The sequence below is a fragment of the Corythoichthys intestinalis genome, chromosome 21 (assembly GCF_030265065.1).
Source record: "Corythoichthys intestinalis isolate RoL2023-P3 chromosome 21, ASM3026506v1, whole genome shotgun sequence".
NCBI classification, from domain to species: Eukaryota; Metazoa; Chordata; class Actinopteri; order Syngnathiformes; family Syngnathidae; genus Corythoichthys; species Corythoichthys intestinalis.
The window spans coordinates 10,699,871-10,726,122 of NC_080415.1; the positions used below are offsets into that span (position 1 = coordinate 10,699,871).

The 26,252-nt window shown below is 40.4% G+C and overlaps 1 protein-coding gene across 1 annotated transcript in view; it reads right to left on the bottom strand.

Moving 5' to 3' along the window:
* fam20cb (FAM20C golgi associated secretory pathway kinase b) overlaps window positions 1–26,252 on the bottom strand; it is a 147,453-nt gene that overhangs the window by 23,353 nt on the left and 97,848 nt on the right. The window contains exon 4 of the mRNA XM_057825731.1: window positions 12,521–12,613. Within this exon, the coding sequence (XP_057681714.1) occupies window positions 12,521–12,613 (93 nt within the window). The remainder of the gene's footprint in view (window positions 1–12,520; window positions 12,614–26,252) is intronic.

Below are 26,252 nucleotides of genomic sequence, written 5' to 3' on the forward strand. Positions count from 1 at the left end.
CAACTGTTAGAGGTGAAATCACAGTAGAAGAACGCACACTTTTTTGAACTTGCTGATTAGTCTTCAAATAGCAATTTAAAAAAAAAGACAGTCACACACAGGAACACCTATCCAAGCACTGACAAAAAGTATAGGTTTAAAAGACTAATCAACACTCTCTCAGATTCTTTCTCCTTGTCAGGCATAAATCTGTTGCTAGACAGAATGCAGTCAGCATCGTCCCCGGTGATACATTTTAGGTTAAAAAAATGAAAGCTCCTGTGGGCTGCCATATGACCACAGAAATAAAATATTTAACATTAACAGAACAAAACACATACGAGAGATTAATGTTATAGTTGCACTAAATTCATTTTGTCTACACTTATAGATTAGTTACATTTTTCTTTCGTCATAGACAAATGTTTTGGTTTGTTTTGTTTACCCGACATGTTTCGGCGTGTACTTCCGCCTTCATTAGACAAAAACGTTTGTCTGTGACAAAAATAAATGTAACTAAGATTAATGTTATGCTAACTCTGATGCAGGTCGAACTTTCAGTTGCAAAATTAGTAGTGCGTTCCCCACCTCCACAACACTGACGTCTCTTCACATTACTTACAGTGGCTACTGCTGACGGAAAAAAAGACTTCTAATATCCTTCGTCTATGAAGGTGGAGCAGGAGGCGGCATGTTGTATTTGTGACGGGGCTGTGATTGCGCGCGAGGGGAGGGTCGTGTCATCAGCCAATCAAATGTGCGTTTGAGGAAAATAATGGACTGGCATATTCAGAAAAGGGGTGAAAAGCGGTCAATGTAAGTCTGAACATTATAAAAGTAATTCACTTAATAATGGTAGTGTCAATTCTCTCCTTACAAAATATGGGAAAACATATTCCTTCTGAAGAACATACACAAGAAAGCCCACAAACAGTTTGCTGCCCCCAAACAGTTCGCTGAAGACATGTCAACAAAGCACATGGATTACTGGAACCATGTCCTATGGTCTGATGAGACGGGTGGGCTTTCTTGTGTACCGTCTTCAGAAGAGGCATCTTCCTGGGGTGACAGCTATGTACACCAATTTGATGTGCGGCGTATGGTCTGAGCATTAACAGGCTGACCCCCCACCTCTTCAATCTCTGCACCAATGCTGACAGCACTCCTGTAACGAGTCACATGACATTTTGGAGGGAGAATGACAAGCAGTACTCAATTTGGACATTTAGGGATATACGTAGTTTCTAAGGGGTGTACTCACTTTTGTTGCCAGGGGTTTAGATATTCATGAGTATATTTTGAGGGGAAAATAAATTAACTGCATAATATAAGCAGCACAAAGACTCATTTTCATTGTGTCAAAGCGTCATTTTATCAGTGTTGTCCCATGAAAAGATATACTTAAAGTGCATGTGACACGAAAAAGCATGTTTATTTCATAATACACGAGGTATTTTATGCTCCTGAATGATATGGACCGCTTGGATGTGTGTGGAAGCTATCGCTATATTTATTTAGTTTTTTAAATCCCGCGCCATGAAAATAAGTGACTTCAGGCTTTGGCCTTGCATTGAGAAGGAGGGCGCTGTGACGTGTACGGGTGAAGGCGTCCTCTTCACTAAACAGCCGTACTGTTGTGTATGAGGACTAAGGATTCAGCTGATTTTGCAGATTAATACGTTTATTTTTCGCATCACGCCAGCCAAACGGCTGCAGAAAAATCTTGCTTTATGAGGGAGAGGCGTGTGCGCCTTTTTGGAGTTTCAAAAGGTTCCCATTCACCGTGGATATTGGCCAAGCCATACTACTGTGGGACTATTGGACTTACGACGAAGTGAGTAAACATCTTGTTTTGTATTATGTCAAATATTAATACAGCGATTACAAAGTAAACACTACAAACTTTCTTTAAATAAAGGACTACTTACGTTTGATCATTGATAGGCATGTAAAAAGCTCTCCTCATGCACATTAGCTGCACGTTAGCTGCACAACAACTGCAGCCGCCCTCCTCCGGGGAACGAACTGTAAATTGCTCTCCGCTGGGCGGTTTACCGATCCGCGAAGACAATCGACAACCCAGTCGTCATGTCAAATGATCCGGGCTAGTTATGTGTGATTTTCCGCTTCGAAGACTTTGAAACATAACTCAGTTTGGGTTAGCATGTCGGCTAGCTGTCACGCCTCTTGGTTTGTTTACATTCTCCGAAGCCGGGGAAGGGAAATGACATATGTCCGGTTTAGGTGTCATAAAATATCGTTCGGGAGGTGCGACAGTAAAGGTGAAGTCGACAGTTTTGACCATTATGGAGTAATTTTGCCATGTCGTCCTGAATAAGTGCATTTTTATTATTTCATATTCCATTTAGCACAAGACTTATTTGTCATTTATTTAGCAATTGGGGAAAATACTTGGATAAAAAGAATATCCTGTAAAAATATTGAAGTAAAGAGACAGAAACAATGACATGTTGCAGCTCTCTTCGTCACGTTTTCCTCGTTGTGAATAGTTCCCCCTTGACGGGCTGACTGGTCCTTCTCAAGCCATGTATTTAGCTATTGGGGAAAAATACTTGGATAAAAAGAATATCCTGTAAAAATATTGGGGTAGAGAGACTGAAACAATGACATTTTGCGGCTCTCTTCGTCGCGTTTTCCTCGTTTTGAATAATTCCCCCTCAATGGGCTGAATAGTAAAACCGATGAGCGCAGTCTCCCGCTGACGTCATCCAGCTGTTGGGGACGCTAGAGCCCTATAATGGTAGGCGTGGCTAACCGGCAGATTAAAAGACTAATTTCTCGTCATCTGCGCTTTGCTAAATTGTTGTATATAGTCGAATTGTCTCAAAATATGATTTTAATTCACATAATAATGCTATTTAAGACTTTTTGCTCTTTAAATATCTGCAGAAATGCGATGGGTGTACTCACTTTTGAGATACACTGTAGCTCCTAGGATCATTGGGACACGCAAACCTTTCCACCATGATAAGGTGATGACTCACGGAAGAGTTGAATTAATCGTCCGATTAATCGATTATAAAAATAATCGTTAGTTGCAGCCCTGAAGTTTAGCATTACCAAATATTTTTCACCTGCCAGATAAATTCATCATTATTCCAAATCTAGCATTCCAAAAGTTTGAGTACGAAGGCTCCTTTCTTTTTTTCTTCCTTTTTTTTTTTTTTTAAAGTATACTAGTGTAACCTCGAGCAAATCCAGTCACATAATGAATGCGCTATTAGCAGTGTTGACTACAACAGAAGCAGCGTTAGCTGTTCGAGCTGCTTTAAAAGGAGGCTCTGTGCGGCTACGGCCCCCTTGGGAGGCAGTGCAGCCTCACTGCAACACCAGCAGCCGCCGCTCTGCAGCCATGGTCTAATTTAGAACAGACAAAATAAGGGGAAAAAAATAAAGTGCTGCTTTTGGCAAACCATGCCTGTCTTATATTTAGAACGGGCACAGGGCCTTTCATGCCTTTGGTTTCCTCCCCTTCCCTTTCCCTTAACCCACACACACATATGTTACCAGTATGAGCGTAGAGAAGAGCACCAGATGTGTAGCAGACTGTTGACAAAAGCTGCCGCTAATGCAATTTATTCATAAGTGTGTCATTGCGCCCGAAGGAAGGAAACGAGAGAATTCAACATCGCTTCCTCTGTGGCCTCCGCCATGATGGCGCACATGTGAACGGACAAGTGTTGTGACCTCACTCTTGTCTTGTGCCAGGATGGAAATGGGGGAGAAAAAAACCCCAGCACACCAGCATTCCTGTTACAGCGCAATGCTTTGTAGCCTCCTGATGCTCGCTGTCTTTTCATGAAGCTTCCCTCGAGCAGGAAGAGTCAAGGAGCGTGCAGCTTAGCTAAATAAGGAGGATGCACTCATTGTTCGGTCGGATGCATGCTGTGGGAGGGCTGCATTCATTCGCGGTGACAAATGGCCTCCTTGAGCTCCGGGGCTTCACCGTACAGCTACTTGTTTTTTGAAAAACAAAATTGATGGAGGCAGTGAAAGGGAAGAAGGATAAAAGCAGTAAAAATGGAAAACATGAACGAATTCAATGCCTTCAGACGCCCACTAAAAGACAAGAGGACCTTGACCTTCTGCTCGGGCGATCTCCTTTTGAGAATCTGCATTACATCAGGAATGTTTTCTACCACTGCTACTGCAGGCCATGTTATGATTTACAGTGGTAAACCCTGATCTGCAAATATGACCTTGTGGTTGGCCGAGTTTATTTATCAAGATGATTTTAAAAAATGTTTTCCCGTGGCTTCAGTATGCAGTGGAACATGAGTCCTCACTACCTATTTGTGGGTTTTATTCATTGATTTTGTGCCCATGACAAAGCAATAACCTTTACTTGTAGATAAAGCAGTATTGTTTTTGCAGCCTTTTTAATTTTTGTCTAGTCTTTTGGACGAAAATACTTATTAGTCTCAGTCATATTTTAGTCATTTCAAAATGTGTTTCCCTTCGTCTAGTTTTAGTCAAAGAAAACTTGTCTTAGTTGACAATTACTCAAAATGTTTTCGTCTGTGAACTTCAAAAGCTTTAGTCCATAAATAAATAAATAAACAAAAGGTTTGCAACAATTTCAAATGAATATTGACACATGAGCACATAATTGTAGAAACTACAAGGACATCCAATGGCGGTACCTTGCAGGGTCGGGTTAGGCAGTTGCCACGGGCGGCAAATTGCTAGGGGCGCACGCACGCGAGGTCCACGCGAATGACTCTCTGTTATCATAATTGATGCCCCTAGCGTTGAAATGACGCCCCCTCAAGTCCGCAGGTACTGCCTGCACGCAACCCCAAAAGGAGAAACTATTTTGGAAACAGCTTGTGCTTTTATTTCCAGTTCTGCGTTTCCCGGTTGATGCGTCTGCTCCTTCAATGATGATCTGAGTTTTGCTTGCAAAGTGAATGAAAGGCGCTGCACATACTGTATATCGTGAACATTCTTCTCTCCACAAACTGTATGTAAAAAAAAAAAGTTATTTGAGAGTTTAAGAGGACAATCGCTAACGCGAATGCTATGCTAATGCTACAAGTTACATTTAGTGTGTGATGATCACTCAGCACAGACCTTTAAAGGCTAAAGCAACATGGCATATCTCACCAAAATAAGAAAACAAAACATACCAAGCAGCACCTGACATGTGTTTCACAAAAGGCAAGTCTGGAGCCTGGAGGACACCAGTGAGTAAGCGTACGTGTGTTGGGACGCGTCACGTCACATTAGTTACACGACCAAACACTGCTACGATGTGTGCTAACGACAAATACGACAAGAAAATGTCACATATTGTTAACTTATGACAGAACTGTGGCAAATTTTCAACTTTTTCCATTTTCAAATATTTTTGAAAAAGCTCCAGGGAGCCACTAGGGCATCGCTAAAGAGCTGACTAGTGTTGCACCGATACAATTTTTTGGCCCCGATACCTTCCACCAGTTACGGAAACCTTTGGAGTATTTGCCAAAAAAAAACTAGACGTTTTGTGAAATGACTAAAGTATGAGTAAGACTAGTAAATAGTTTTGTCCAAAAGAAAGACGAAAATTAAATGGGTTGCCAAAACCAACACTGGTTCTGATATTCTCCAAACATTGTCGTGATTACGTCATGCTATTCAAGCATTGGTGTGAAAGAGCTGAAAAACATAATTCTTGCATTAGTATTCTCGTCTTTATGGAAAATAATGGGTCATAAGCCAAAGGCAAAGGTGCCCTTCACGTCAAGTGTTCTGCAGTTTTGTTGCCTTCCATGCCAGGTGGTTAATGAGCTGACATGAGGAGGCACAGATTAGCAATCAGGGCCCGAGTAAAATCAGCAGGACATAAGGAGGGACACTGTCCTTTCATGTTCACAAAGCGATGAAATTTGACTTGACCTTCATGGCACCAACATCAGACGGACATTTTTTTGTAGAAGACTGCAACTCCTTTTGAACCATCTGCTGCTAGAGTAGGGGTGGGAACCTCTGGGTACCTCATGATAGGATTTGCGTTACAAGGTTCACGATAGCAATGATCCCACGGTATGGCGAAACAACAATTATCTGGAAATGCTTCGAGGATATTCTACAAAGCATCTAACAGAAAAACAAGGTATGTTTATCCTTCTGCTGTGAATAGTAATGAGTTTGTCACTAGTAGACGTCCAATCCATTTGAACTGGGAGTGTTCATTCGCTCCCATCCCTCCCACTTCAAACGGATTGGACATCTATGGCCAACAGTGGTATCCAATGCAAGGGCGTGAGTTAATTTCAGGGCATTTCACGTCACTTCCTGTTCCATTTTCTTTTGAGGCATTTACGGGAAACTTCCTGTTGATTTTGGGGCATTTACAGGTCAAATCCTTTTGATTTTGGGTTACTGAACAGGAAATGACTCGAGAATGTCCCCAAATGAATAGGAAGTGACATAGAATTCATAATGATATTGACGGGACATGGGGCGCGAGGCTGATTAACTCATTCACTTCTAGCCATTTTCACCGGAGCAACCCCCTTGGCTCCCGGCTGTTTTACTGGATTTTGACTGATTTTGCAAGGCCCACAGAAAATTCTGTTCTATTGCTATATAAACATGGAACCCACCAAAATAAAGATTACTCTCTTCTTTCAGCAGGAAAAAAAAGTTAGTTCATATCTTTTTTCATTCTTTAGAAATCAGCATTATAAAATAGCTTAGTTTGAGCAATCTTCCAATTTCTGATGAAAAAACCGAGAAATTGAACTTTTTGTAAAAGCATACATTTCAAACATAACTCTTGACTTTAACACAGCTATTTCTTTGCTTTTGTGACATCTTAGACATCTGAATAATGTTTTCCTCCTACAAAATAACATAAACAACAGGACAAATAGAGCTTTTGATAGCAAAGTAACAATTTATTTACTCTAGGGCTGTCAAAATTATCGCATTAAGGGGCAGTAATACATTTTTTTAGTTAATCGCAATTAACGCACATGCCCCGCTCAAACAGATTAAAATGACAGAAGTGTAATGTCCGCTTGTTACTTGTTATTTGGTGTTTGGCACCCTCTGCTGGCGCTTGGGTCCATATGATTTTATGGGTTTCAGGAGTGAGCATAGTAAGCCTGAACGATATATCGTTTAAACATCGCCATCGCGATGTGTGCGTGCGCAATGGTCCCATCGCAAGGACGCGCGATAGTTTTTCTTTTTTTTTTTTTAATCCACCTACCCCATGCTTTCTGCTCTGCGCAGAGCCTCACACGCTCTTTGAACCTCACGTCACTGCAGCACTTGCTTATTAAAGTTAACGATGCTGGTATCTTTGATCTTGCCAAAGAAGCGGACATCACAGCGCACCAGCTGTCAATCATCGTTTCACTTCTTAAACAGTTTCTGCAAGGAAGCCGCTTTGGAATGAATGTTTGTGTGTGTGGAGACGTTTGAGACATATAAATTAAATGTCAGAAGTGATCATGAGGAGTTTGTAATTTCTACATGTCCACCAATAGTCACAGCTGAAGTAGATAAACAGAAGTATTTAATAAAGCCAAGCATTTTTCTACTACAGTACTTTATTCTTGTTCAAAAATAATTTGGTTGGACAGTTATGTTTAAAACTGATCATAATTATTACATTTGAAGTGCTTAAAACCATTTATTAATATATATATATATATATATATATATATATATATATATATATATATATATATACACATACACACACACAATACATACACACACACACATTTTTTAAAAATCATACTTTGGGGAAAAAGTGAGAAAAAACATGCCTAATATGTATCTCTTTCCAATGCTAAATCTGAATAAATACATTGAGCACACACACAAAAAAATAAAAATTTGGGGGGCGGGGGGCACAACTTCGCGGTTTTTCACTTATCGCGGCGGGTTCTGGTCCCCATTAACCGCGACAAACGAGGGATTACTGTACACTGGTCATTGTGAGTCATCCAAAGTCTTTCCGAACAGCTATTCAAGTCATCTAGTGAAAATGTCTTTAATTTTTTTTTTTTTTTTTTTTTTTTTTTTTAGTATCGCAATATAATATCTCAAACCCCAAAAAAATCGCAGCAATAGTTTTTTCCAATATCGTTCAGGCCTAGAGCATAGTGTAATTATTGACATCAACAATGGCGAGCTACTAGTTTAGTTTTTGATTGAAATTTTTACAAATTTTAATAAAATGAAAACATTAAGAGGGGTTTTAATATAACATTTCTATAACTTGTACTAACATTTATCTTTTAAGAACTACAAGTCTTTCTATCCATGGATCACTTTAAGAGAATGTTAATCATGTTAATGCCATCTTGTTGATTTATTCTTATGATAAACAAATACAGTACTTATGTACCGTATGTTGAATGTATATATCCGTCTTGTGTCTTATCTTTCATTCCAACAATAATTTACAGAAAAATATGGCATATTTTATAGATGGTTTAAATTGCGATTAATTACGATTAATTCATTTTTAAGCTGTAATTAACTCGATTTAAAATTTTTATCGTTTGACAGCCCTAATTTACACATAACTAAACTACAGAACTGAGAGATGAGGCTGTTGTAGCCGCGGCTGTATCAACAGATGGGGTAATTTGGGGTAAATTTTTTCCCTCATCACCGCCTGTCTCACTCATCAACATAGATTTTTTTTAATCTTTCTTTTGTAGTGACCACTACCACATAATAGAATTCACCTAGGGAACTTGTGTGGGGAATGTGCCTTGTGTTTTTCATCGTTCTCCACATTTTTCTCACGCTTCTTACCTCTTCCAACTTCCGTTTCCTGACTATTTCTTTTCATCCAATTCCTTTCATGGTCCGATATGAGTTCTTACCAAATTAGCTACTGCCCTCCAGTGGCCAGTTTTGTTGCTTTAAAATGGATTTTGAGCGTTGTGCTTTGGAGCCCAGTTGCATCAGAACCTAGAGATGTCTCTTGTGATATTAAACGTAAAAGACGTATGAATAGATTTTTGGGACACTGAAACAATTAAAAATAGATCGTATTTATACGTTTTTGGGAGCAAATGAGTTAATAGTGGGCCTGCATTGTTAGAGTGATCATCATAGCTGACTGAGTGGAATCACTGACAAAGAGCTTTTGTCGTTGAAATTCTTGAGAATAAATGCCTAAATTCCTGAATACTTTGTAGATATAAACGTAAAACGGTCTCGATTCTTGGTTAAAAGCAAAAAACGGGTAGTTAGCATTTATTTTACGTTAATATTACGACGCCAGTGCCATAGGTGTTAATTTCTCAAATAGATTTTTTTCAAAATGCACGCATGATACGAAAAATATAATAATTACCTTGAATCCTTATACAAGTCACTCTGAGACGATCTTTCCTGTTTGTATGCGGTACAGCTTTCATTCTTTTTCAACCTAAATCCGGCGTTGGATCGCTGCATGTGTTGAATAACTTCGACCGACTGAAGCGGAGTGTAGGATGGCCCCCTACTTGAAGATGTCAATATCATTACGAAGTCTATGCCACACATTTCCAAAGATGGACGATGGACTCTCTTTCTCGGCTCTACGATTCAGTAGCAATTTAATTTCGTTGTTTTCGGTTTAATTTAGCTATTTCCAGCTTGCTATGTTGATAATTGCGTTGTTTGTTTACCGCTTTTCATCTTACTGCGACAAAAGAGGAAGTGACGATCGGACCGCCGTGATATCTGCGTCATCAGCCATCGTGCTGTCACCCGTGAATTTAACGTCTGCTTTCATACACACCACTTCCCAGGAAAGTCCCAGATATATACTACGACGCGATGTCCGCGTCATCTCCTCGTCAGTTGATCCGGGAAATTGCTTTCACATCAGTCTTAAGCCGCTATCAATTACACCTGAACACCGTTTGGGCAGCCCTTACAGTGCTGGCCAAAAGCATTGGCACCCCTGCAGTTCTGTCAGATAATGCTCAATTTCTCCCAGCAAATGATTGCAATTACAAATCCTTTGGTAGTAAAATCTTTGGTAGTAATATCTAAAACACAAAAGAGAATGAAAAAAAAATGAAATCATAATCATTTTACACAAAACTCCAAAAATGGGCCGGACAAAAGTATTGGCACCCTCAGCCTAATACTTGGTAGCATAACCTTTAGACAAAATAACTGCAAACAACCGCTTGCAGTATCCATCAATGAGTTTATTACAATGCTCTGCTGGAATTTTAGACCATTCTTCTTTGGCCAACTGCTCCATTTCTCTGAGATTTTAAGGGTGCCTTCTCAAAACTGCCATTTTCAGATCTCTCCGCAGGTGTTCTAAGGGATTCAGGTCTGGACTCATTGCTGGCCACTTTGGAAGTATCCAGTGCTTTCACTCAAAACCATTTTCTAGTACTTTTTGAAGTGTGTTTTGGGTCATTGTCCTGCTGGAAGACCCATGACCTCTGAGGGAGACCCAGCTTTCTCACACTGGGCCCTACATTATGCTGCAAAATTTGTTGGTACTCTTCAGACTTCATAATGCCACGCACACGGTCAAGCAGTCCAGTGACAGAGGTAGCAAAGTAACCCCAAAACATCAGGGAACCTCCGCCATGTTTGACTGTGGGGACCGTGTTCTGTATGTTGAAGGCCTCTTTTTTTCCTGCAAACTCTATCTTGATGAATTTTCCCAAAAGCTCTACTTTTGTCTCATCTGACCAAAGAACATTCTACCCTAGAGTCCCTTTTTATTCAGACGCCGACGGATAGTACTGGTTGACACTGTTATACCCTCGGACTGCAGGACAGCTTGAACTTGTTTGGATGTTAGTCGAGGTTCTTTATCCACCATTCGTACAATTTTTGAAATCTCTCGTCAATTTTTCTTTTCCGTCCACATCTAGGGAGGTTAGCCACAGTGCCATGGGCTTTACACTTATTGATGACACTGCGCACTAGGAGTGGGAACCTGTTGATACCTCACGATACAATACGGTTTGCGATACAAAGCTCACGGTAACGATGATGCGACGATATGGTGATACAACGATTATCGATACATTGGTCAGGAAATGATTCTAGGATATCCTAAAAATAACTAATAAACAGAAAAACAAGCTTCTGCTGTGAATTGGGATGAGTTTATCACTAGTAGATGTCCAATCCATTTGAACTGAGGGGGTGGCAGCGAATGAACATTCGCTGCCATCCCTCCCACTTCAAATGGATTGAACGTCTATGGCCATCAGTGGCAGCCAATGTCAGGCAAAGAGGTAATTTTGGCCATTTAAGGTCATTTACCTGTTGATTTTCAGTTACTTCCTGTTGATTTGGGGGTATTTTATGGGTCACTTCCTGTTTATTTTGTGTTACAAAACAGGAAGTGACCTGGGAGTCACCCAAATGAATAGGCAGTGACTCAAACTCAACAGGAAATGACCTGGAAATGCCCTAAAATGAACAGCAAGTGACCTGTAAATGCCCTAAAAATCTGACAGAATGACTGTGAACGCCCTGGTTTCAAATGAAAGAACGTTCCCAGTCTAAATTGATTGGGTGTCGAGCACCGTCAAGGCAGCCTTAGAGTTAACTGATTTCGGTAGAAACTTGTTGGTTCCTTTTTTTTTTTTTTTTTTTTTTTTAAAATAGACATTAACACCTTTTTAAAACGATATCTCGATTCTTGCAGGAGACATATCGATAACCTTTTAGGATACAAAGTATCATGATATATCACCATTTCGATATTTTGTCACACCCCTACTGCACACGGTAGACACACGAATATTCAGATCTTTGGAGATGGACTTCTAGCCTTGAGATTGCCCATGCTTCCTCACAATTTTGCTTCTGAAGTCCTCAGACAGTTCTTTGGTGTTCTTTCTTTTCTCCATGCTCAATGTGGTACACACAAGGACACAGGACAGAGGTTGAGTCAACTTTAATCCATTTTAACTGGTTGCAAGTGTGATTTATTTATTGCCACCACCTGTTATGTGCCACAGGTAAGTAACAGGTGCTGTTAATTACACAAATTAGGGAAGCATCACATGATTTTTCAAAGGGTGTCAGTACTTTTGTCTGACCCATTTTTGGAGTTTTGTGTAAAATGATAATGATTTATCTTTTTTCCCATTCTCTTTTGTGTTTTTTCATTGCAAGCAAAATAAGTGAAGATATTACTACCAAAGCATTTGTCATTGCAATCATTTTCTGGGAGAAATTCAGCATTATCTGACAGAATTGCAGGGGTGCCAATACTTTTGGCCAGCACTGTAAGGGCTGCCCAAACGGTGTTCAGGTGTATGTGAAAGCGGCTTAAGACTGATACGTATTATTGTCCAAAAGAATAAGACTAAAACAAAAACCATTAGGGCAACCAAAAATAACACTGGTTTCAACTGCCGTATTGGATTCGCCTGTTTCCATTCAATAGCTTTTTTTGATTTGAAGTCTGAGATCATCCAATCTGAATTCTACCAGTTTACCAGTACTCCTGTTGATTTATTTCGGAAAGAAATATCCATTTGTGTGTTGTATGAGAAGCTAGGAATTTCAAATGAATGCATCATCTTACCTGTCAAGATGGAAAGCAGCAATCTCAGCATTGTGTCTCTCAAAGTCTGAGAAATAGAAGAAATCCGGGGGCGTCTCCTGTTCACGAGTCTGTCTGAATGGACATAGAAGACAGGATAACAACATTAATTCATGAAATAAATGAGCCAGAATCATAGCAGTTCAGTCAACAACCTTGAATAAATGAGTGTTAAAAGCGCAAGGACATTTCAAGGTCAAAGCCTTTCTCGGAAAGCGTCCGTTTCTTTCCCTGCTGTGTAGTTATTTCAATCCGACTTTGATCCTGAAAAAAAATGCTTTCTGCGCACATTCAGCTTTAAAAGCTCTTTAAAGAGGCGAAAGAGCCTCTTTAAGACTTATAAAGCCAGCACTGATGGAACAGGAGCAAGACTAGAGCAAAATGTGTAAGATTCTAACATGACAGTGTGGTATTTGAGTTATTTTCCCTTTATGAGAACCACTTGGTGTTTTTTTTTTTTTTTTTTATTGACCAAAGTCTTTTACGGAAGCAACAATTGCAAAGATTTGGCTGACAGCCTCTACCATTTCTTCTTCTGTTTGCTGGAGGAGGATGAGAGAACTAGGAAAAATCTTGGCAACTTCTCTATCTCTCTTCGTTCTCCTTCTCTCTGCTGACTCCACTTATGTGTGTGCCCGGCTTAATACCTCAGATCTGTCAGCTTCTCCCTTTCCTCCTCTGTTGCATCTATCTTTCTCTGCATCATTTTTCCCCTTTCCTCTCCACTCCTTTCTTCTCCTCAGCTGGCTGGCTCGCTCCCTCCACAGCTGTGTAACTGACATATGCACCAGTCATTAACTATCCCAACATGATGCCCAGAAGCAGAGGCAGCCCATGAAAAGTCAACAATTTCTTCCTTTACTAGGATTTTTGCCACTATTTTACACACAATAGTTTGCACTTTGGGTCCTGCCGCTCTCCAAAGGAGTCAAATCTAACAAGAATAGATGCTTTATTCATGACAGAAAAGCATTTCAATGATGTGTCCGTGAGATAAATGGTAAGAGCAGCTTGAGACATTTTGTCAATTTGAAGCAGGATAAACTGGATGGTGAGCTATGTTCAATATTGATCGATAAAGTAATTTAGGTTGTATGGTAAGAGCTGATGCTAAAAATAGGAGAAAATGTTGTTCCGTGAACAAGAACAGTGTCGGCAATTGAGAAAAAGTACAAATTCTAGAACAGCAATGTCTATGTTCTTGTCCCATGTTATGATCTGGTCGAAGGGAAACATACATAAATTCATGACCACACAGTAAAGTCTTGGCTCCATAAATGTTTGAGTATGCGACAAGTAGAGGGAAAACGAATAGGAATGTTACTCCTTCACTTATATTTGACCGACTTTGCTTTAATACAGTGGTAACGTAACTTGAATGTGGGATTTTTTTTTCTGTAACAAAGGTCAACATGAAATTTACTTCCATATTAAATCCACTTCCCCTATTGAAAAGGTGTGAAATGTAGGGATGGGAATCGAGAACCGGTTCCGTTTGTTTCAATTTCATGGAATCGTATGGAAGTTTATCTAACCATTCTCTTATAGAATCCAACTAGCAAGACTTACGTAACGTAGCTTATTCATGTTACACACATTCGATTCAGCAAGTAAGACTACATTATTACTCAAAGAGGGACCACTCACCGAGTATAATCTGAAGAGACGTCACCGAGTAATTTTGCATTGAATTTCACAGGCCAGGTCATTATTCATGAGACTACTTAAAGAAGAAATGGTGATTTTTCCAAAAATGTCATTAATGGGTTTATCGTATTCCTCGTCGCATACTCTATAAGAAAAATAGAACATAATATGCATCTAAAATAATCGTAAAATATTTTTTTTTTTAGCAATTTTAATACTCCTGTTAGAAAGGTTCCTTGGGTATGCGTTCGTTCCCATAGCAACTTCCCGTTATTGTCCTACAGCCCACGCGCTGCGTATTCTGGGACCGAAAATAGGCGTAAGGTGCGCATTTCGAGCAGAGTGTGCCACCTGTTAAAATGTGTGTAAGGAAGTGTTAATCTATGTGCATCCATGAACGGATGTAAGTATTTCCTCTTCATGTCATTAAGTTCTTACGATAAGTTAGAGCCGTTATCAGCGCGACCGTTTCGTGTTTTTACTGTTACGTTGGCTGGTTGCTCCCGCTCATCCTTGCTGCGTCGAGGAGAGCGTTGTTTACATTATATTCACGTGGCACATTTGTGTTAAGAGGGAATGTGTTAGTTTAGCATCTTAAGATGATGTTGTACATCCATATGAGTGTAAAGTGCAAAAAATGCAAAAGTGCTTAGTTTTTGCCACTTTTATGGCCAAAATGACCCCAAATGCAGTGTTGTGCACGCGCACTCACGCCCCCCCCCTTTGTGTTCATTATACTGTGCGAGTCATGTATGTGTGTTATTGACTGCTTTACAGTCAATTTGCATTGTTTATTGCATCAGCACGAATATGATGTAATTTTCTTTCCTAACAGAACCACACATATACCCACACATTCCAGTCTTTTTCCACACACATACAAATACATCAACATCTTTCCACGCATACTCTCATCTGCTCATTGATTGATTCTCATATCAAGTGCCATTGCCTGTATATAGTTGTGCCTGTTGCCAAGTTGGATTAAAAGGGCCACAGACTAACTCCACTCTCCGCTCCTTGTGTTCTAACCAATACCCCGAGGCGAATGAACCATAAAACATGTTGAACCCAGAACCTCATACAGTCCATTAGTCCAAATTAGAATTGATAAGAGAATCGATAAATAATTGAATCATTAAGCAATATCGATAATGGAATCGGAATCGTAAAAATCTTATCAATTCCCATCCCTAGTGAAATCTCTTTAATAAATTCCAACACCACCAAAAAACAATTTGTTTCGATCAGTGTTGTTTTCGTCAGCAATGGCAACAATCAAAATATTTCGTCAACAAACACTTTTTTCATTTCAGGATGACGAGATTATAATGAGCTAAAAATGTGTTTTGGGAGACTAAAATATAAGGAGACGCATTACAGTTTTCATCTGACGACGAGATCGAGAAAAAAATGCACCATAGTTTCCGTTACGTGTTCACAATGTGTGACATTTTATGTGTAATTTTATTATTTATTTATTCAATTATTTTGTTTGCATTATTCTCTATTATCTACTTCATCGTGGGTATTAATTGTTAGGTTAAAGTGCCTATGACAGCAAAAGCATGTTTACTTCATATTTCAGGTGGTATTTTATACTCCTGAATGAAATGGACTGCTTGGATGTGTGTGGAAGCGATCATTTATATATTCCATTTTTTGAATCCCGCGCCATGAAAATGAGTGACTTCCTGGATTGAGGAAGAAAGCGAATGTGACGTCACCCGGGTTAGCATCTCACAATATAGCACTGCTTTATAGCATGCATTTTTGCATTATTTTTCGCATCACACCAACCCAATGTGCTGCAGGTTTGTGTTGCTACACCAGGGAGAGGCGTGTGAGCCTTTTTGGGTTTCAAAAAGTTCCCCTTCACCGCGAAGGTTGGCCAAAACAAGTCCGACAATTGTGGGACCATTGAACTTACGAGGAAGTGAGTAAAGATGTAAAGTAAAAACGTGTTTTGTATTATGTCAAATACTGGGATCATGGCACACCTTTTAATAAGGATGTGGCTTGCATTTTGTGCCTAACAATGCTCCCGCAGCAGGGGAACGACGAGCTGTAACTTGCTAGCTGCCGGGGGGTTGGCCAATTGGTGAAGACAATTGACAACCCCGCCGCCGTGTGATATGATCCTGGGTAGTATTGTTCTATTTTTCGTTTTCGAAAGGCGAAAATAAGACTTGGAAATGCCACTCGATTCGGGTTTGCATGTCGGCTAGCTGTCATGCCTCCTGTTCTGTTTACGCTCTCTGAAGCTGGGGCAGGGAAATGACAAAAGCCGGACTAACTCCGGTGGAATAAAATACCGTTCGGGAGGTGCAAAAAGTCGACAGCTTTTTAGCACAAGACTGTTATTTGTCACGACCATACCATTTATTTAGCATTTGGGGAAAAATACTTAGATAAAAAGAATATCCTGTAAAAATATGGGAGTAGAAAGATTGAAACAATCATGACATTTTGATGCCACATTTTCCTTGTTCTGATTCTTCCCCTGCAATGGGCTGAATTCTAAAGCAGATGAAATCGTGACCTCGCCGACGTCATCCTCCAGCTGCGGACGCTAGAGCGCTATACTGACAAGAGGGGGCTAAACAGCAGGTTAAAAGACTAATTTCTTGTCATCTGCGTTTTGCCAAATTGTTGTGTATAGTCGAACTGTTTCAAAATATGATTCTGATTTTATTTTTAGATTTTTTTTATGATGGCACTTTAAGTATATTAAAGGATTGCAATGTATTTGGCATTTGTTTCATTGTGGTTTTACTGGTATTATGAACATTTATGTGGTGTTTTTGTAGAGCTTGGAACAAATTGGGTGATTTACATGTAAAATGTGATTAATTATACGAAAAAAATCATGATATGAAAGCTACTTTAGAATAAAATAATTTCCCATCTTGAGGTACCACTGTAATCCAAATTGACCAAGCAAAAAGCTCATAAACTGTGATTTTCTTTAGTTGAAGTGCAACTGTTTAAACTAGAATAGATTTATGCTTTGTGATTAGCTATTTATCACCATGCTTCCATCAGAAGCTCTTTTGGCAGGCACGCTCGCACGGCCAACAGTGTTCATCGCAAAAATCCAATATTTTCATTCACAATGTGGCGCCGCTATACAGCTGCCACTGCCTCAACATCAGAGCTGTGATCAATGACAGCAGGTGAGATGTACTGGGCCTAGCATGCCCTGGTTGACCCCTGGGGACCTACTGTAAACACATAGTTTACACTGGTTGGGCAGACACTTTCTTGGCTGTGCTTCCAAGGTTCAAGGGGCCCCATAGCAGGGGGATGGGGTGGTCCAACAGCAAACACACCACAGTGTGAAAATCTAAAGGTGAATGAAAGCACAGCATGTGGAGAAATATACCTGCATATAGAGTTCAGTACATACTGTATGTTACCGATCTGTAAACAGCAGGAAGGAGGGAAAATGAGGCAATTATTTTTAGTTCTATGTCCAATAATATGTTTGCACAAGAATGAAATATCAAAGTCACATTTTTATGTATGTACTAGTATTATGTACACCGTTACAGTTACATAGGATAGAACCCAAGAATTGTATTCATTCTCTTTATATTGCACGTGCTCATTAGGGTCACTTACATTTGATTAACCCAGCCTGGGTAGGCCACCAAAAACTAAGGGGACATGTGATAAAAGGCTCAAAATAATGATCATCTCACAATATTGTGATACAATTATCAATACACGTTTCAAGAAATCAATCGACGATACAACTATTAAAGAGAAAGACAAGCTATTTCAAAACAGAAAAATAAACAATGTTTGTTTTTTTTCACTGTTACGGACAATCTTTCAAAACGTTTTGACTTCCTCGCAGACTATGAGATTCCAGTGCAATATTTCTGTAACTAAATATAGAAACAGAATAATATTGCAACATTCTTGTGAACAAATCAATGTCTAGTGAGCCAAAACCCAAAACCAGAGTTCAACATTATTGCCATCAGAACAAAATTAATTGAATTATTTTCCATAAAAAGCACGTGTGTATGACTCGTATCATGTTTACATTATACACACACTCTCTTTCTCAACTCAGTTGCCAGAGGGAAAAAAAACAATGCATGTTTCACCACCGCTAGACACACTAAACACGCTGGAGTTAACTCTGGTAAGTAGCTGATGGGAAATGTTCATGACAATGTTTACTAATCTTTAATTTTGTATAAATGCGAAATCATATTGGAGGTATTGCCTCCTCGGCAACCACCCTCCGCAAACATGTTTTACATGTCGGTTGGCCCTCCTCCTCTAAGCCTCGGCCATCTGTAACTTTTCTGTAACCGAAGTATTCCCATACCAGTGATTTCGTTTTCTTCAATGGGGGGAAAAAATTCAGGAGTTTCACGTCATCCAGCCATCGTGTAGCACAGCTGACTCACTGACACTGAGCAACAACCGGTGGGGGAGTGTTGAGCCTTACAGCTGCAAGCAAGTGATTTTTCCCTGCATTTTCAGGACATAAAAAATAGCTAATACCTAAGAGACGGTATGACGGAAAATTTTCAGTTTTCATACCACGGTATACCTTGAAACCGGTAATCGGCACATGTCTTGTCACAACCCTACTGCAAATAATAGAACTGCATCAATAAATATTGTTGTCTGTCAGTTCTACAGTTTTTTTCTCTGTCAAAGCATATGGTTGTTTCATATCTAATTGGTCTCACTGGCTTGTGAAGATAAACTTCAAGGTGAGAACTTTCCAAGTCAAATTGTTAATCAATGAGGTCGTAATCAAAAAGTAAAAAAGCAGCTAAAACAGAACATGGCGCGCACGCTTGAAGTGCTACGAGGACAAAGGTGAGCTTTTAATGCATGGGAGGCAAAGATAGCACAGCATCATCACCGCGGGGAAAGCGGTGATGGGAGGAGGTGGAGCATTGTTTTATCTCGAGCTGTGCCTGTGTGAAGGCTGACCTTTTAAGCAATGACATTTGATAAAGTGACTAAACGCCTCTCGCCGAGCGCTGAAGACAGGATGTGCCTTCGCGTCCGACCGTACGTGCAGCTGTTTACTGGTCGCTGCTGTGGCGCTACACTGTAATTTTATGTCTGCGTTGTGGATTTGGTGCCCAAATGGGAAGGCGTGACAGGCTATTGTGTTTTGAGTAAGTGCTCTGCACATGGTCGAGATGACATTTGGTTTTATGTGAGTGGGGGTAGAAGTAATGAGGAGGGGAGGAAAGGAAACAAGGAAAAGAGAAGGCAGAATGATGGAAAGGATGCTTGACAGTGGGAGAAAGGTACTGTATCATGCCTGCAATAAGAGACAAGAAAAAGGAAAGTACTAATAATGTATATCAAGAATTACGTGAGAGAATTGAAAGGAAAAGAGAACAGTAACACTTTCTTAACAATACAAAAACATGCACGTTTCATTATAATTACTCTTTGGCAATCGTGTACTAATACGGAAGATCAACACAAATATTTCAAGGAATTTTTCACAAGCACAATACAAAAGCTTGGGGCTGTTGAAATAACCTTCACAGTGTGATCCAGGTGTGTATGTTTGTCATAGATTTTCAGTGTCAGGCTGTCATAGCTCCCCAGGCGCTACAGTGCTCTTCCTCCTCCTGCTCCTCCTCCCACTCTTTACTCTATTAGCCCTTCAGAACCAGAGTCTGCTATGCAGAGAGACAGCTGTTTCCAAGCAGGAAGCAAACCACTCACTCACACACAGGAAAGATTCAAAAGTCAGCCTAATATCACAGTCCAAATGATACGGACAGTTTTTGCGATTGGTTTTGAGAAGGAATAAAAGTAAGCTTTCATTTAATTTGAAGATGGTTTGAATTCACCAGAACTTGTATGGAATAAAGTGAAGAATAGGAACAGGTGTATCTTGGTATTTTTCTAACAAACTGTAAGTCCTGTAACCCAGGGGTCCCCATCTGCCGGCCCGCGGACCGGTACCGTGGCGCATTTGCTACCGGGCCGCACAGAAATAATAATTTAATAACGACCACATTCTGGCCGAATTAACCCTGTGCCCCTGCTTAACACACCAATATCCCTGTCTACTCTAGATTTAATACTACGGGATAGATTAGAATGTCGTCATAGAAATCCATTGATTGGACTGCTAGCAGTACATCTTGTTTGTGTATATAATATATCTATGTGCGCTTGTCCTCGATAATAACGTATTACTAGGCCGCAAGCGTAGCACATTTGTTCCCGCAAATAATTAGCCCCCACACGAGCGAAGATGACTGGAAAACAGACGTCTTTGGAGATATTTTTACGGCGAAAAGGGCACCTGACGAGCCTACAACCTCAAAGACCCACGAACTGCAAAGGAGTGGATTTGTGACCCGTTTGTGAATAAACCGAGTGATTCGAGTATGTCTGTGCAACAGGAGGATCCGCTTGTAGAGATCGCAAATGACGGCGACCTTATTAAAGGCAGGCCCGGATCTAGGTTTACCCACCAGAGTGGGCACTAAGAAATCTTGAGGGGGCACCCCCAATGCAGGCTTTTTTTTACCCTCAGCATTTCTCCAGGCTTGGGACCGGCCCAAGTAGGACACTGGCTTGTGTCCCGTTGAGGCTGCATTAATTATTTTTATTTATTTATTTTTTTAATTTGTTTTTTTTTTTCATTCATCTACTTATTCTCACAGTCGGCGTGATGTCACGATGATGTCATCTCGTATAGCAACGTGTCACCATTTTGAGATGGTGGCACGCACAGGTAAACATCCGTAGACAAACGTTGTCTGAAATTCATATATTTGAGCTGTGTTTTGCGTCTTTTTTTCATAAAAACGTCTTAAACATGACATTATTATCACGAGTCACTGCCAACAAACGCGAAGAGGCGAAACAACTTAAAATTAGTGTGTATCGGCCTGCAAATCTGCCCATACAAAGTCGCAGCTGTTAGCTGGATAAACAATCCAAAGGAATTGCCTGCAGTGGTGTTCGGAAACATCTACAACTACCTCATAAGTCCCAGTAAGTTGACCTTTATCAATTACGTGGAATGTGTACTGTGTGGAACTAAGAAAACTGGTAGTATATATGGAGTGATTATTTCTGCCGTAACCGGTAATTCGCCTCCAAGCGTTATTTAGCCGTGAATACGTCACAGCAAAATAACCAATTTCCACCAGGCCAATAATATACCGATTGACCGATCAGAGCAGTTCACGGCAAAAGAAAAATAACGCTTTGCGAGTTGTCGGTTATGGTAATAATAACCACAGCCTGGTCTATTGAATCCTATCAGCTAATGGGGGCAAAAAAAATCGATTAAAGTTTACTCACCAGTAATAAAATGTCCGCTGCAAACGTATATGTGCCTGGATTTACGTTCCCACTGGCGAGAACCATCTTCTTTTATTGCTCCTCGATTGATTGCTTTCAGCCATTTGCTTGTCCTTTTCTTCTCACGAGGAAGAATGAAGAACTTAAAATGCGGCTCCAAACTTTTCCATGTGTTACAACCCGCAACACAGCAACTTTTAGTCATTCAGACTGGAAAAAAAGACCGCAAATAAGACAAAAGTTCAACGTGTTTGTACTACAATGCACGACAGAGCAACTGCTTGTGACTCGTGTTTTGCCCCCATTTCAATATGGCGATGCATTGTTGTGGCAGGTGACGTCATTAATGCCCGGATGTCCGATTGCGAGGAGAAAGAGGAAGCGCTCGGATAACAAACGAGGTTGGAAAAACAGCTTGTTTTGGTGATTGCTTGTTCGGCGTGGTTGCGGCCAACAGTAACCGTTAATCCTGCAATAAAAAAGTAGGAGAGACCAACTCTCCGTGTGTTCTCTATATCCAGTGCGACTTTACAATAGATATTCCCGACATTTTGATTGGGTGGGCACGACTTACCTCACCCCGGCCCCCCCATACATCCAGCCACGATTAAAGGTACATTTGAGACAACAACTCTACCGAGGTTCTGGATTAAAGTCATTCCGGAATATCCTGACATCGCTACAAGAGCATTGAAAACTTTGCTACAATTTCCAACATCGTATCTTTGTGAAGCGGACTTCTTAATTAATTCTTAACGACAAGGCGAAGTCGTTAATGGTGAGAGCGGTGTGCAGTTCTTTTGTGCAGCTAACATGGCACGATGTATCTGTGGAGAACTTGTCTACAAGTCCTTCCATGATCAAACGTAAGTTAATATTCCTTTCTTTCAAGAAAGTTTGTAGTGTTTACTTTGGAATCGCTGCATTTGCGCATTTTGCGGCTATGTTTAACGTTACTCGCATGCGCAGAACCGTATCGTTGCAATTTTTGATGGGTTGCAAAATTTGTCAGAACACCGGTCCGTGAAAAAAAGACCCATATAACACCGGTCCGTGGTGCAAAAAAGGTTGGGGACCCCTGCTGTAACTCAGTGATTCCCAACCACCAGGGTCGGGAACCAGTAACGGTCCGTGGCGCATTTGCTACCGGGCCGCAGAGATATAATAGATCATTTGTTAACGACAATCTTGCCTGTGCCTCTTTACACATCAATATGCCTGTCTGATCTATTGCCTATTCCCAGTAGCGATTTAGGTATTTTGCCCTCTAATTGTTGGCCGCCATTACTGGGGTGTTTGCACACCTATAGCTGCCCAACGTCAGTCAATGTAACCAGTGATGTTGGCTGCTGTTAGCTGTGTGCTGCGGGCAGCATACCTCACAAATGGTGGACAGGGTACTTGTGGGCAGGGTGGACAGTTTTTTTCATAGTTTGGCAGGGGGTGCAGCTTATAATCAGGAGCAACTTAGATGTGAAATTATTAACACATTATGATATCATTTCACATGGTATTTTGGTGTTTTGGAGTGACACTGGTGGTTTGGTAGACTTGTTAGCATGTTCTTTATGCTATAGTTATCCGAATAACTCTTAATAGCTATGTTACGCTAACATACCGGCCACGTTCGCGTTCTGCCTTTGGCAATGTGTGTTTAATTGTATTATTGACTTTTTATTTTGAAATGCATGCTTTTAGTTTGTGGCAATTTCACGCCCACATGGGGGCGCACTTGCACTTGAAGAAGAGCGCTCACACACCAGAAGAAGACGGACAGCTACGCAGCGTCTGAGCGAGTGGGCGAGAGCGAGAGAGAGAGAGAAACATGGCTGCGAACCTACATTCATTGTTTATGCTTGTAAAATATATCTACAGAGGAAAAGCCTGTGTATATCATCTTTTCTGTTATTGTTGTGTGTTTTCCCCCAGCGATCGGACACTTAGAGCCAGTTGTGCTAATGCTAGCGAACGCATGCTAACCGTTTGTGTCATTGCTGTAATAGCAGCTAATTATCATTTATATACGTTGATGCGAACCTGTTTGGTTTCGAGGACGAAATTGATTTGTTTTATTTCTATTTTTAGTTTCACTATTCAAATGATGGTGTCATAATGACGGCCAAAATAAAGTCAGCATATTATACGGACGTCCAGCATCGTCATTTGGGAGTTTAGCTTGCTGTATAGCCAGGACTGAGCCGTAGCGTCCTGGTGAGGACAGTATATTCGCATTTCGTTGTTCATGCTTCATGTAACATTATCATACTGTACATCTATTCAGCATGTTGTTCTCTATTGTATTTTACATTAAACTGCCTTTCAAGATGGCATATCTGTTCTATGTGTTGGATTTTATCAAGTAAATTTCCCCCCAAAATGCGACCTATTCTCCGGTGCGACTTATATATGTTTTTTCCTCTTCGTTGGGCATTTTATGGCTGGTGCGACATATACTCAGGTCCGACTTGTAGTCCGAAAAATGCGGTAGTAATAAGTAAGGATGTCCCGATCCGATCACATGGTTGGAAATTGGGTCGATTGCGCCATTTTTCAGAGGATCGGAATTAGGGGAAAAGGACTGTGTTTTTAATTAAAAACCAGTATTTATATTTTTCTGCTTCATTCCCGTACAGCCTCTCAAGGCCAAATTATTTATAATATTTCTTGGTCAGCAATGCACTGGAGTTTGCTTGTTAAAGTGAATGATGATTGACAGGTTTGAAACTTTAATATTGCCAGAGAAGCTTGGCATCTCTACGATCAAAGGCACAGATCTGTCAATCATCATTTAGCTTGTTAGTGTTTAACTCATTGTGTAAGTGAGAGAATGTTCTCTGCAGTGTGAGCGTCAAAGCATGAGTGGATTTGAGTGGACTCACTCAATTAAGCATTTAATAGACAAGACTAGCATTTTCTGTGTTATTCTTGTTTGAAAACAATTCAGATTATGAACGCGGCACAGTGGGACAATAGTATCTTTACAACTTTTAACAACACTTTTTTTCGGTATCGGATCAGGACTCGATTATCAAAATCAGGTGACTCGGAGTCGGGTGCAAAAATATGTGATCGGGCCATCCTTAGTAATAAAATAATAATACTGGATAGGATCATCATTAAAATCCATTGTAACGAGCTTCTACCTATTAATTTATAATATTATTATAGCTATTTCCACAGTTAACATTGAGACTTTGGGCCTCTTTTGACCTCGTTGTGAGTTTGTAAGGATGTGACTTCTGATTACACAAACTCGATGCCAATCAAAACGTTTGTTCTTCTTTTTATAAAGAATCGAATCGGTAAGCAATATCGATAAGGAAATCGTAAAAATCGTATAAATTCCCATCCCTAACCACAAGTGAGCGAAGATGACTGAAAAAAAGCTTTTTTACGGGAAAAAGGCCACTTGCTGAGACAGTAGGGGAGCCCACAATCAAGTCCATTCTGCATTATATGTGGCTAAAAGCTAGCAAACGAGGCAATAAAATCGAATACACATCATACTTGTGGCGCAAGGTATGCCTAAAGCCAAGAAATCTATCACGATCGGAGAAGTACTCATTATGCCTGCGACGGCATGGTGAGCTAAATTTTCCCTGCACTTAGCCCAGTCATGTTATTTTGTATTTACTGTAATTTTCTGCTACACATTGCCGGTCCGTGAATAAAAGGCCCACTTCACACCAGTCCGTAGTGCAAAAAGGTTGGGCACAACTGCTGTTACCGATCGGCAAAACAAAAGCCTGCTTCACAAACGTCACACTAAGTAGGAATGAACACAGTATCAATATAATGAATTATGCAGTAGAGTCTTTCAAAAGGGACTACATCCTGTTTAAGTTTAGCCTGTGTCTCCTGAGGGTCCAACTACATGCATAAATGCAGACATCCTGCCTAAACACCCGCAGAACACAACAAAAAAAATGTGCCTTTATTATTCCACCACTTCAAAGAGGACAAAGTGCCTCAAAAAGAATAGCCCTGAATGAAAATTACTGAGCAAAGCAGTTCTGTTAGAGCTTTAGCAAGTGTCAAGACTCCATGAAGGGATGTGAGTGGAGGAGGAGGAGGATGCTGCGAGAAGGATGCTCAAGTTGATTGTTATTGAGAGGCTTTTTAGATGACGGGGGAAATGGGGGACAGCAAGGCGTACACCATTAATCTACGTCTAAATGGATTTGTATTGTCATTCTGTGCATTAATCCCTGATGGAGAGGCGTGCGCGTATAAACCCACACGCAAACGCATCAGGAGCTGTTGGTCATGCTATCCTGTAAATACCCAGCGCAGATAACAGGCCTTAAAGATGAAGCCATCATCTCAACATAATCTGATAAAGATACAATGACAGCCCGCGTCTCCTTATCTGCGCATTACAGCACACACACTTTCACGCCACTTCACATCTTGAGCCATGTTTTTCTCGCTTCATCGATTTCTACATATGCACATACATATTTCTAAATTCAATTGTAGAATGTTAAATGCATGCCAAAACAAAAAGTCCTTAATCGAGAAGATATACAAAAAAGGCTCAACAACTGGTTTTTGGGGTGGTGCTTTACCAGAAGTCGGCAGTCAATTGCCAGAAGTAGGTAGAGAAGCCAAAACGTTTACTCAGGTAAGAGTCATGTTACTTCAAAATAATATTACTCAAGTAAAAGTAATGTAAAAAATACAAGTGCAAGTGAAAAAGTATTCATTGAAAATAATACTCAAGTAAAATGTAGCACTCCTCACAATG